Source organism: Maylandia zebra, linkage group LG14 (assembly GCF_041146795.1).
Source record: "Maylandia zebra isolate NMK-2024a linkage group LG14, Mzebra_GT3a, whole genome shotgun sequence".
Classification (NCBI taxonomy): Eukaryota; Metazoa; Chordata; class Actinopteri; order Cichliformes; family Cichlidae; genus Maylandia; species Maylandia zebra.
The window spans coordinates 17,491,762-17,504,680 of record NC_135180.1 but is presented as its reverse complement, the minus strand read 5'-3'; the positions used below and the strand labels follow the sequence as shown (position 1 = coordinate 17,504,680).

General features: G+C 37.8%; 1 protein-coding gene across 1 annotated transcript; it reads left to right on the top strand.

Moving 5' to 3' along the window:
• The first annotated feature begins 845 nt into the window (after positions 1 to 845).
• On the top strand, positions 846 to 11,930 carry mmp20a (matrix metallopeptidase 20a (enamelysin)). The gene is made up of 20 exons (XM_004543921.3): positions 846 to 1,040; positions 1,827 to 2,065; positions 2,899 to 3,047; positions 3,347 to 3,472; positions 3,568 to 3,726; positions 3,828 to 3,990; positions 4,137 to 4,270; positions 5,265 to 5,421; positions 5,982 to 6,085; positions 6,579 to 6,671; positions 7,234 to 7,349; positions 7,931 to 8,181; positions 8,911 to 9,059; positions 9,144 to 9,269; positions 9,417 to 9,578; positions 9,699 to 9,816; positions 9,898 to 10,040; positions 10,250 to 10,406; positions 10,818 to 10,921; positions 11,383 to 11,930. The coding sequence occupies exons 1-20, from the start codon at positions 906 to 908 to the stop codon at positions 11,481 to 11,483; spliced, it is 2,886 nt and encodes a 961-aa protein (XP_004543978.3). The 5' UTR covers positions 846 to 905; the 3' UTR covers positions 11,484 to 11,930.
• The last annotated feature ends 989 nt before the right edge of the window (positions 11,931 to 12,919 follow it).

Here is a 12,919-nt window from a genome sequence, read left to right as displayed (position 1 = left end):
AAAATCTTCCTTTCTTTCCACAAAACAGTGTAGGCTACGCTGTAAAGGTCTGCTGAAGTTGGCCCCATAACGCTCCACAATGACCAATCAACCTTAATTGTAGCCTGAAAGTACCACAGCACCACCATTGCCAGTTTAAGCACCCCGGGTGATGCCCAATGAGGCTTTAATCCCCTCCCTCTCAATTTAGGCTCCTGTTCTGTGAACTCTCTCATTCAGAGTTGTGACATGCATTTGCTAAAATGGGGACGAGAGCTGGCCTCGATGGGGTTATTTTAGGAGACCTAAAACGCGTGGGACGTGTTGCATCAGTCTGGAAGGAGTTTAAGCTGAGATTCCTCCACAGAAGCTCCATCACTATTACTCTATCACTGCTTAGTTATTAATGCTGTAAATTAAAAATAAACATGTTTGCGCCATGCCCATTCATAGCGATGGCAATGAGCACATAGTGAGGAATGTTTTACTCTATGTTGCCTCATGTTGTAGTTTCACCACTGATTCAGGATTATCTGTGAACCAGCGTGTTGCAAGTTAAAAACTCCGACTGCGCCGTGTCTCGCTCTGGTTTCACATATCTGCTGAATTGAAACAAGATTTTGAAATTGGAACTGTGCACTGCTCTTTATTTGATTTAAACCATCATTGGTGCAAACATGTCATGTGACAAAAATGTTCAAATGTCATTTTTTCTTTTTTTTTCTTCTTCTTCTTCTTCTTTTTTTTTGTCCTTGGCCCTTTCCAAACTCCTCCCTAATTTTGTAGTGCTGTCAGAGGCTTCCCTGGGATTTGCATGTGGTATGAGTCACAATGACCATTTAAAAGGCTTTCTCATTAACCAGAACTTCCATCTCCACATGCTTAAACTAGGCCACTGCAATTCACTGCAGCGTTAATTCTGTGAAATGCATGTCATGCTGCTCTCCTGCTGTGTTCTGGTCTTGCTTGTGCCCGGTCCAGGTTTTACGGCACCCACATTTACACCGAAGGAAGAAAGCACTCCTACACCAGAACCACAGGCTGACTTGAAGCTGGCCACAGTAAGTGTATAATTGCACGAGCTCCTTTTACAAATGTTTTCAGAGTGGACTGCATGTGAATTGATGTCTTGTACGATGCAAAGTCATGCTAAATTGTCAGTGATTTTACTGCAGGGTTAAAGAATTTGGAAGGATGCATTATTTCCTGTGCGTATTTTAAGATATTTCCTTTTATTACATTTGTTTTTATGTGGGTGGAGGGTGGAGGTACACAACTGCACTGCCCTCTCAGCCCTTGATGCTGTTATATTATATCCTTTAAAAGATTTGCTTGGCATTCCCATTTTCACATTCTTCATCCCAATTTAATTCCTTACATCTATTTTTTTTGTCTTTTCCTTTGAAGCAAGTTGCTTGTCTTTGTTCCATCTTGTGCCGACTTTTTATGCAAGTGTAATTGATAGTTGATGCTGAAAATAAGGGCATTTATGTTGAAGCCATGATAGCTCAGTCAGACGTTTTATAGCAGTTCATAATCTGTAATGCATGTTGTGATACAAGAATAAAGTTTTGCAGTAACTAGGTTAAAATTAAGAATCCAAAATTCTGACTTTAGCTAATTAAATTACTCCACTATTCAGTCAGTTTACGCCAACCACATTTTTCTTAATGATTAATTATTGGAATTAATAAACATTTGATTTATATATTTCTGTTGCATTTTATTTAAAATGATTGCTTTCTGTTTATTAAAGGTGCAGAATTGTTTTTTTGTTGTTGAGTGAATCAAACCCTCTTTTGTGCAAAATGCTATCTGATGTGATCTGATCTTAAATCTACTTTAAGGACTATCTCCAGCACTATTACCACCTACAAAATGATCCTCTGGGGCGCATGAAACGAAGCGGCCTCTCTTTTACCTCCAAGGTGAAAGACATGCAAATTTTCTTTGGGCTGAATGTGTCGGGAAGACTGGACTCGGATACCCTGGAGGTGATGAGGAGTCCTCGATGTGGCGTTCCAGACGTGGAGGAGTACAGCCACGCCCAGACGACGCGCTGGAATAAGAATGTCATCACCTACAGGTATTTACTGTGGTCTTCACTGATGCTTAATGATCATGCGTAATGAAAACTATCTGGAAATGAATGTTATATAGTGGGCATGTCTAACCTTGAATGAACTCAGGGGGGAAATAAAAAAACAAACTGTCTGGCTGTCTTCACCAAACCTCAGAAATATGTGAGGATCATTTTAAGAAGACAATAAACCCTTTGGCAGAAATGGAGAATAGCCACTGTCACAAATCCTTATGGCTTTTGGTTTGGGACTTCTGGCTTTGAGGGTCACTGTGGGCTTGTTAGAGTGCCAAGCTGACCATACATGCTTTAACTTATGTAACACTGTCTGAGACATCCTTATACATTCCTGTGCAGATTCATTTTGAGGCATGCCTGCTGGATTACATACTGAGTAAATGTATAATTAAAGAGTAACAAAGAAAGACAATTGTTTTTGTTGTTATTAAAAAAGAGACTTTATTCAAGTTAGTGTAATGTTTTGGTATCACGGAAATTTTTATTTCACAAAACCTTGCAGGAATAACCTAACCGTGGCACAGCTCCAGATCTCTCTCTTTAAAACAGTGAGACAGGGCATTGGCTTTAGTGGATGACTGCACCCCCTGAGTGCCCTTCTCTTGACTCTTTAACAGGAAGTTTACACAATAACTACACGATGTATGAAACTTGGTGAGGAGTTGGATGGAGAAAAAGGGAGACCATTCATTTTTGCTGCAGATCTGGATCACATTCAAAAGTTATGAAATAGAGAATTGGCCTAGAAAGATGGTGCTCTCTACAATACATTTGTATTGCGTGTGCAGTTTGATATTAATCAGCGTGTGTTGCTCTTGTAGCATTGGCAGGTACACCAGAGATTTGCCTCGCAGCACTGTGGACTCTTTGATAGAGTCAGCTTTCAGCGTCTGGGCCAGAGCCAGCAGTCTGACGTTTGTCAGGTCAAACACTCGCAATGCTGACATCATGGTGGAGTTTGCGAGCTATGGTGGGTTTGTATTTTGTTCTACACGGTACAGTCATGGAATATAACAGAAAGAAAAGAAATTCTCAGCAGCTCTCAGCCTATTATCTTATGCAAATATAACAGAGCAGCAATTGTACACATAGGAAACTGCAGTAGTAATTTCATTGTTAACCAAGGTAGCGTCATCATGCACTGGCTGCTAAACTCAACTGACTCATTCAAATGAGGTGAAGAGAAGCCTATAATTTTCTTTTGGCATGAAAGAAAATGGTTTTCTCTTTGGTTTCTGTTTCGTGTTTGGCCTGGATTGTATCATTTAGCACACGGTGACTTGTTTCCATTTGACGGGCCTGGAAGGACACTGGCTCATGCTTTCGGTCCGGGGTCAGGAATCGGCGGGGACACACACTTTGATGATGCTGAGCGCTGGACAGCAGGAGAAACAGGTGCTGAACCAACCAAACTAGAAATAAAATTGGAAAAAAGAACGCTGGAAATCAATCACATCTTTACGAACGCACTTCTCTTTTTGCTGTTTCAGGTTTCAATCTGTTTGTAGTGGCAGCTCACGAGTTTGGCCATGCTTTGGGTCTGAAGCATTCCAGAAACCGAGAGTCACTGATGTTTCCAAACTACAAACCCTTCCGTTCAGCAAACCTGTTATCCAGTGAAGATGTAGCCAGCATCAAAGCACTTTACAGTAAACACTTTGGATGTATTCCTGAGTAATCCTCAAATTCAAATGCAGTTTTTGTGTGAAATAATTTTCCCAATTAACATATCTATATTTGCCTGTGTTAGGTCCTATCAGAGGTCATCTAAATAATCTTCTGACAAACTTTCATCGTAACAACTGGTTGTCTAGCGTACTATTCCCTCGACTCATGCGGGACAAATGTGCAGCAGACTTGACCTTTGATGCAGTTTCCACTCTCGGGGATTCCACCTTCTTCTTTAGAGAAAGGCATGTTGATGACTAATTTGCTTGAAGCTGTCCGTACCCTTTAGTCAAATCATCACAGCACCATTAGAAGATTTAAAAATACTATTTAAAACATGAAACATTGTATTTTTTAAAATAAATTAACTAACAATATTTCCTCATGCCAGGTATCTCTGGATTAAGCATAATCATGAGGATGACATCAAGGAGGGTCCCATCTCAAACTTTATGCCCAAGATTGAAACCAGCATTGATGCTGCCTTCTGGGTACCTCGCAGATCCACTGCTTACCTTATTCATGGTAACCACACAGTGTCACAGTTTTCAATAAATCTTGGGCTCTGTTGTGCCCTACCCCATAATTCTATGTAGTGCTCCCAAATAGCTTTCCTACTGCAGAAACCTTAGAATTGATAGTAATAACTATACACCTTTATATGCTCCTTCCTATGTGGAGTCCCTCAAGGTTCAATCCTTGAGCCACTTCTGAATTCATTATATATGTTACCTCTGGCTCCTACCATTGCTTTCCTGAGTGCAAATCTGTAAATCTCTGTTAAGCCTAACATGCTTGCTAAACTTCGATTGCTTTTATGGGAATTTCTGAATACATTTCAGAAATTTGAATAATTACCTAAAAAGCCCTACATTGCAGCTCCTGCTTATGCAGCAGAGACCTTATCTGATCTGGGCATTTTGACATTCTTACTTTAAATCCAGAAGTGACCACACTTTTGAGGTTGTAGTGCCTTTTCAGTTTGACTGAATCTGTGGTTTTCTTAAACTGTTAGAAACTCGTTTTTCTAGATTAGTGTTTCCATAACCTTTCTCACAGTCTGTGCATGTATGAACAAATGTAAGAATGTAAGCTTGACTGTGTGCTTGGATGGTGGGATATGTGCACTTTCTTTATGTATGATTTTGTGCACAAAGTACTTTTTAAATGTGATTTAAAGTTATTATTATTATTATTATTATTATTATTATTATTAATAATAATAATAATAATAATAATAATGATGATGATGATGATGATGATAATAATAATAATAATAATAATAATAATAATAATAATAATAATAATAATATTGTTATGCACACTTAAACTGTGTTATAATAACATTTAAAAAAGCAAAAGCCACGAAAAAATTCTGATGATTGAATCATTTTGACAATAATTTTATTATTGTCAAACAAAAAAAGTTCAGGTTTTTATTTGCATCTTTATGTGTAAAGCATATGTATATTAATAAACAAATAATGCATATTTATAAGGATACTCTTTTCTTGGACAGACTCCATGTTCTGGACAGTGAAAGGCTCTCTTGTGAAGGGAAAGCCCAGAGCACTAAGTCACTTTGGGTTTCCAGTCTGGGTTCAGGATGTAGATGCAGCAGTGCACATCGCCAAAACAGGACGAACTCTCTTCTTTATGCATGATATTTACTGGAGGTAAGACAATAAATGGATGGCATGTATCTGATAAAGATCAAGTAAATGTTTCCCCCAGTGCAATTAAAACTTTTATTTGCAGGCAGGTTCACACATTAGGGCATTTTACTTTGCTGAGCTTGATTATTTGATGTGATTTAACTCAACTGCTTTTGCTCCACAGGATTATATTATCATGCCTTGGGCCATTTCTTTGTTTTTCTTTTATGAGTTCGGGGAAGAAGAGACTTGATGAATGCATGTATGCGGGAACAGCAAATTGAATTAAATCAAATTATACTCTTCTTCTCCTATTTTAGCCACAGTAAAGTGTTGTTTAAAGACTGTGTGGTATTAATGGAGGTATAATGCCATAGCAGGGACAAATGACAAAGCAGATGTCAATATGGACTTTTAAAAAGTTGGGCTCAGATATGACTAAAGGATTCCCTCTGTCATTTGGACCTCACGGAGAGAGAGGAAAAGGTTCACTGTACACAAGTTACATGTTTAGTCCAATCTTTGAACGACAAACAGATGATTGTGAGTCATGAGTTCTAACAGGGTTACATTACTTGCAGTTACAACGAAAACCGAAAGGTTATGGATTTTGGTTACCCAAGGTTCATCAGCGAGGGCTTTCCTGGACTCAACAGCACAATAAATGCAGCTCTTCATAAAGATGGTGAGGAAAATATTACACCCTACCAAGTGCATGCTTTTTGTTTGATTAAATCTTTCTTTATGCAGTAACTACTTAACATACATATCAACAGTACTCAAACTAGGTGATAATCCTGTCTGATTGTTTAGGATGTAGGTTTGGCTGTGTTTTAATGGCTTTTGCAAGTTTCATTATCATTGGTAGCAAAGGAATGCTCATTTAAATTCAATACCAGCTCTGTGGAGTTCAGTCTGAGCAGAGCATGTGGTTCCCCACTTAGATTTAAATGGTATAATTTACCACTTAAAATGCTTGGTATGATATACTAAAATTTTTCTGTATGATATATATGAGACACTCATTGTGTAAATCATTGACATCAACATCAACAAACTGGAGGAAGGAAATCTAGAAAATCTAACATGAAAAAGTAGAAATGCAGTATGTAAATTATTTCATTTGCATATTAAAAATCTTATTTTGTTGTTTTTGTTTTTTTCTTTTCTCATCTTAGGCTTCATCTACTTCTTTGTGGGACCACAAGTCTACAAATACGACTACACGCAGAAACTTGTTGTAGGAGTTGAGAAAGCAAATTCCTGGCTTGGTTGTTAAAGTACTGTCTGAAATCCATGCAACAATGATATTAGCTAAATTAAAGAGGGCAAATGGAAACACATTGTACTTCTCAGTTTTTAGCGGTATTCTATTTATCAGTAGTCATGTCATGTCAAAATAAAGAATTACAATTGAAAACTTGCTATTAGATTTTTGTAGTTTTTCTATGCCAATCATATTTTCTAATCATGCCTTTGCTGATCAGCATATGAAGTTTGTTTGATTTATAGATGTAAAGAAATCCACATGAGGTATAGACGCATATAAACATGAGACAGTGTACATTAAGTTTTTCTCCTACCTGACTGAGCAGGAAAAAATGCAGTTTTCTATGCTATGGAACAAACCGTACATATGATTATCGCCATTATAGACAGAAAAGCCAAACATATGTAGACATTTCATTGTGAGGTTACAACCACAAAACCTCTCGGGGCAAATATACCCAGCTTTAACAGCCATCATGGAGCACTTTGGGGCCATGTGATTGCAAAACAAGCTCAGGAATACTCCCATATAAAAAATGTGAAGCGTGGTTGAAATGTGCATTTAAAACATGGGTTTGTTGTGGATACCCGTTTTGGGCTCTCTGATGTTGGTGGAAATCTTGTGGACTCTACCCATTGACAAAGATCAGCAGAGGCTTGAGGATGTGGAGCTGGCTGAGGTTTGTGAATGGATGAAAGGCTTACGAACTTTGTGTAAAAACCATATAAATTAGAATTGTTGTTTCAGTTAGAAATGTTGGAGATAATGTTTGTAGAACCTTTAATGTTAGACTGTGAAGACTGCAATGGCTTCAATTAAAATGGTAGAATTATGAGTGTATTTCGTTTATTTAAACTAGTAGTGCTACAGTTCAGTGTGTGTGTTTTCTTGCTATTAAACATATGATACATTCACAAAATTTCTATTTGAAGCGTCCTGCATTTTTTTTCCTTTCACTTGTTTTGAAGTTTATGTGTAAGCATCTGAAAAAAAACTGAATTGAACCAACATCTGTGATACAGTTTCTTTTCCTTTTTAAACTCGCTTGCTCTCTCTTTTCAGCTGTTACAATAATAAGCAGGAGGGAATCTTCCTCATCTTTGCTAGACTGACATATTTAACATATTTTATTAGGTGTTTAAGGAAGAGAAATAATTAAATATGTTTTAGATTACATGTAAAAAATTATTAATAAAATCCAGCTTTACATTTTACACACCTCGTCCTAAGCGTCCAGATCTCAACTCTTCATCTCAACAGGATTACCTCAAGAGGTTTTACAGTCTGAATCTGGGAGACCACAGGCCTCCAGTAAGAAGTGTGAGGTCTGCATCCACCATGGAGGAGAAGATCCAAGAAATGCAAAACTTCTTTGGTCTGAAGGAAACAGGAAATATGGACCCTCACACCCTGAATGTGATGAAGGAAGCAAGGTGTGGAGTTCCGGATGTGGACAACTTCGCCTTTTACCCTAATAGGCCTAAATGGAAGAACCACATCATCACATACACGTGAGATTGCATTTTCCATGTTTCCCAGATTTCACAGCAATCTGCCGTTATTTGTGAATGTAGTCAAATGGCGTAAAAGATTAAAAACTCTGAGAGAAAATATTAACAAGTGTAGTGTACAATCTTACAATATTGTACTATTATTTTAAGTTAAGTTTATTAGTTACTTGACTTCCACATTTCGTTTGTTGAAGCATGTATAGAAAGGGAGTTTGAATGAATAGTTCTGTACTGCAAAGACTCATTGGAACATGAAGTTTTCTTATTGGTTATTTTTCATTTTGCTGGGTTTAGACTTCCTTGTTGTGAATGTATGATGTGGTTTACAGCATAATTCCAGCAACTGTGTGGTGTAATAAGAGGTAAAATTGATATGTATGTAATAAGAATGAATAAGAATGTGAATTCTGGATATGAAGGTTTGAATATGCAGATCGAAGGCCCTGAATAGCACGAGGAATCTTCTTTTTATAGATATAAATCTAAAGCAAATAAACTGTTGATGGCAATAGCATGAAATATAGTAGGAACGCTAAATAATGCTATAATAGCAACGATTAACAATATTATACTGTAGAGTTTATATTCCACTTTTGCAATTAGAAAATAATCTCGTAAATTGCTTAAAATTTCTTTTGACCACCAGAGGATATGCTAGTATTTGTAGCAACATATGTTGAAACATGTTGTTCCTGATGCCTCATGTTTTTCTCAATTGCTGGCATGCAGGATTGCCAGATACACTCCAGACATGAAGAAAGAGGATGTGGAAAAGTCTGTTCGTTCAGCCTTGAAGATGTGGAGCGATGCAACCCCGTTGAAGTTCATCAAAATCAACCATCGAAAAGCTGATATTGTCTTCTCTTTTTCTCGCAGAAGTAACTGTGAAAACGTGTCTAAGGACTTTTAATCGTGACTTTTAATTATGATTAATAACAATCAGATCCTGTGTTTTCCTGTAGCTCATGGAGATTTCTTTCCCTTCGATGGACCTGGGGGCGTGTTGGCTCATGCCTTCATGCCAGGAATGGGGATGGGTGGAGATGTGCACTTTGATGAGGATGAAACATGGACGGCAGGGACTCAAGGTTTGTCAGTCAAAACATGAATGCAGTTTGAAAGCCCAAAGATGACACTAGGCAAAAATTGGGAATTAAATACATATTCTGAGCCAGACAGAAGCATTCCAGCAGTTTGTAATGAAATAATAACAACTATTTGCAACTGTGTTTCAGGTTACAGCCTGTTGAGTGTTGCAGCTCATGAACTTGGCCACTCACTTGGTTTGACTCACTCTAGAGACCCCTCTGCTATCATGTACCCCAATTACAGACATCAGAGCAATGCCAAGTACTCGCTCTCTAACGATGATGTGAGGGGTATCCAAACTCTGTATGGTAAAGAACAAAACATAAAACATTTGAAATATTGAATTCATAAATCGTTAAACACTGAAATAAAATTCTCAGAGCGTATTATATATTATATACAATGTTTTCTATGTGACTATTTCACAGGTAGGCCCAACAAAAAGATGGAAACCCAGGTGGCTTCAAAAAAATGTGACCCAACATTTCCCCAACTTTTTGATGCAGTAACACTGATTGAAAATGAGATTTGTTTCTTTAAAAACAGGTACAATGTATTGCCACTTAAAGGTGCACAACATCTTAAATAACCTCTCAACAGCAACTCACTTTTCTTGTTTCATTGCAGACACATGTGGATGAGAACAACAAGGACAACTTATTGGAATCGTTTAACACAAGGCCACATTACCACATATTTACCGAGCATCAGTTCTCAGATTGATGCCGCTTATGACATCCCAGCCAAAGGCGTGGCGTACATATTCACCGGTACAGTAATGGGCAGCCTGCAAAGCATCACTTAGACGTTGTCAGCATGACAAGGCTTGATTTCCAGTAGCAGAACACGCAAATTACAGCCTTGTGCAACATAAGTGTTGCAGTTCATGCAAGAGGCTCATTGAGTTTGGCAGGGATTGTGGTACGTTGCTGTTTTTCATAGTGTCCCCAAATCCAGTGACATGGCTGTGTTTTTCCAGGTCATAAGTACTGGGTGGTTGAACAGCTTAAGATGAAAAGTCGCGCTGGCTCCATTTACGAGTACGGCTTCTCTTCCAGAGTCAGGCGGGTTGATGCTGCTGTGCATGTCAGCGAATACGGGAAAACAATGTTCTTCGTAGGAGAGTTTTATTACAGGTAACTTTTTAAAGTGCCGCTTTACAGTTAGAATTGTTCTCTGTTCTGATTTATACTTTAACATGATGAAAGTCACAGGACAACCTGACCTGTATATGGCTGATTATAGCTGGAGCTAAACTGACCCCAACCTCATTGTTATTTCTGCCATTAATCGATAAGTTGTTTGGTCTGTAAATATCACACACTAGCTTAAATCACTAAGCTTCTGTCTAGTCTAAATTGAACTACATTCAGTTTACTAAAATATAAGCAAAAAGAAGCAACAAATATAATCAGCATATAATAATCAACGGTTAATTCTGGCATTAAGTAAATGATGTTTTTGCTTTAAATGTCTTTGACATTGCCACACTAAAAAATGTACTAATGTTTTTCATATATTTCAACTTTATATATTTGAATGATCAGGTATGATGAGCACAATAGGAGAATGGACCCTGGCTTCCCCAGACTCATCCGAAACGATTGGTCTGGAGTCCCCAGAAGGGTTGATGCTGCATTTAAGTTACAAGGTAAAAAAATAAAAAGGAAAAAAAGACTCAGGAAGTTCAAAATGTGGACCTTAGCAGCCAGCTGCAAATAGAGTACAACTGAAATAGAAGTTGTAATTTCTTTTTTCATTTTTTTAAAACCGAGTTTAGGTTTAGGTAGTAGACGGGTGGAGTTTACCACACCAAACACACTTTGAAACACCATCTAGTTTCAGGAACGATATAAATTTGACAAGTAGAAATAGAATACTATTCAGAGGCAAACATGGCTGTGCACATGCCAGGCAATCACACTCCACTCACTCACACTTAAAGGATCTACAGGAGCCATGTCTCACGCTCTGTTTTACTTACTGTTTCATTCTCACTTAACATGTGGGTGGATTTTGGCACCAAAGCTCTGTATGCTTTAGAGGGGGGGAAATCATAGTGTGAGCTGAGATACATCCACTCACTGTTTTTGTATGATTTTCTTTTCACAGGTAGCATCTTTCTCCTCTGTGGAACAAAATCCTACCAGTATGACTTCAGACAAAAACAAGTGGTGAATGTAATTCCAGGAAAGTCTTGGCTGGGATGCTGAATTGAAACAGACGTGAGAAAGACAGCGAGAATTCCTCAGTTATAAAATTACAAAAAACCCTCTGAACATGTTAAGCTAAGATAACCATGTAGCGGTATAGTAGTTGTGCTACATTTTTTAAGCATATGTGTACTTGTATGTGAATTATACTAACCCTATCTCTGATTATACTAATCCTGTGTCTCATTCGTTGCTGTTGTACATTGGTAGTAATACTTCTTAATCTGTGCATGAATATACTAAGTACTTATACTGTGAGAGTCAAATGTAAGGTGTACATTTTTGTCAGTACTCTACACGTATTCAAACCCATGTACTCAAATCTTCTTTCAAAATGTACATCCAGTTAAATTACACCTTCAGGAAACCTCTAAAAAGCTTACCAGTGAACTCAGCAGGATGTTTGTTATTAAACTCACCTCAATAAAACAGAATATTTGTGAAGTGCCCCACGACTATCTTTGCAATGCTGGAATCTTACATATTCTTATTAGCAAAAACAATATGCAAATACCCCAAAAAGTGCAGCGGAAAGGCTTTTGTTCTAAATTGCTCTTAAGATTTGTTGCAAATGACAGCCTCTCAATGCACACTAGTGACGCTCACGCTACATTAAACATAATTGTATTAATTAAAACACAAAAATATTGATTGAATGTTCAATATAAAAACACAAAAATGTTGGCAAATGCATTATTTTTTCTTGATAGAGTGGTTTATGCTTTAATTCGATAGTTTTGGAAACATAAGCCTCATTTAATTGGATGCTCCCGCCTGCAGCAGCTTTAGCACACTGTACCTATACCCCCTCCCAAAAAATAGACAAAATAATGAGGAAATTTGGGATAAAACTATTTAAGCGTCTCTCTCAAAATGACAACATCAGCACAAAAACATGATCTAAACAACCTTTTTTAGCAGGAAGATAAAACGGATCATAACAGCTCCTCCCGCTGTGTTATCAGAGGGGCCGCTCAACTCCTCTTTTTTCTCCACTGTGGTAGCTTTTCCTTTTTTACTGTGCGTTCTTATTGATGTTTTATCAGAACAATATGCACCTCAGACTGTCGCGGCTGCCCTTTTAAGAGGATAATGGATAGCAGACAGAAAAGAAGATGTCTCTGTTTTTGAATAGTACTGCTGGGCTGTTTATCCCTGTCTCATGGAGTGTTTACTATAGTGCCTGAAGATTATCCTTGAAGGCAAAAACATTAGCAAAGTAATGTGATGTAAAAATGGGTTTTATTTATTATAAAATAAATCTGTCATGATCAGTCTGGCCGGACTCAAACGGAGGACTCGGGAAGGAAAGTTCAGTGAGTTTATTTACAGTGTTGGTGCAGATAGTGCTATATGGTCTTTTTGAAGTGCTCAGTTCGAAAGTCCCAATATGTACAAAATCCAATAGAAGGAAGGTTCTGTGAATCCAGGTCCCC

Excerpts from the sequence above, each read along its gene's own strand:
- mmp20a (XM_004543921.3), top strand. The coding sequence starts at position 906 with ATGCATGTCATGCTGCTCTCCTGCTGTGTTCTGGTCTTGCTTGTGCCC. Across the intron at positions 3,473-3,567 it reads CTGGACAGCAGGAGAAACAG|GTTTCAATCTGTTTGTAGTG; the intron begins GTGCTGAACCAA and ends TTGCTGTTTCAG. Across the intron at positions 6,672-7,233 it reads GAAAGCAAATTCCTGGCTTG|AAAACATGGGTTTGTTGTGG; the intron begins GTTGTTAAAGTA and ends AAATGTGCATTT.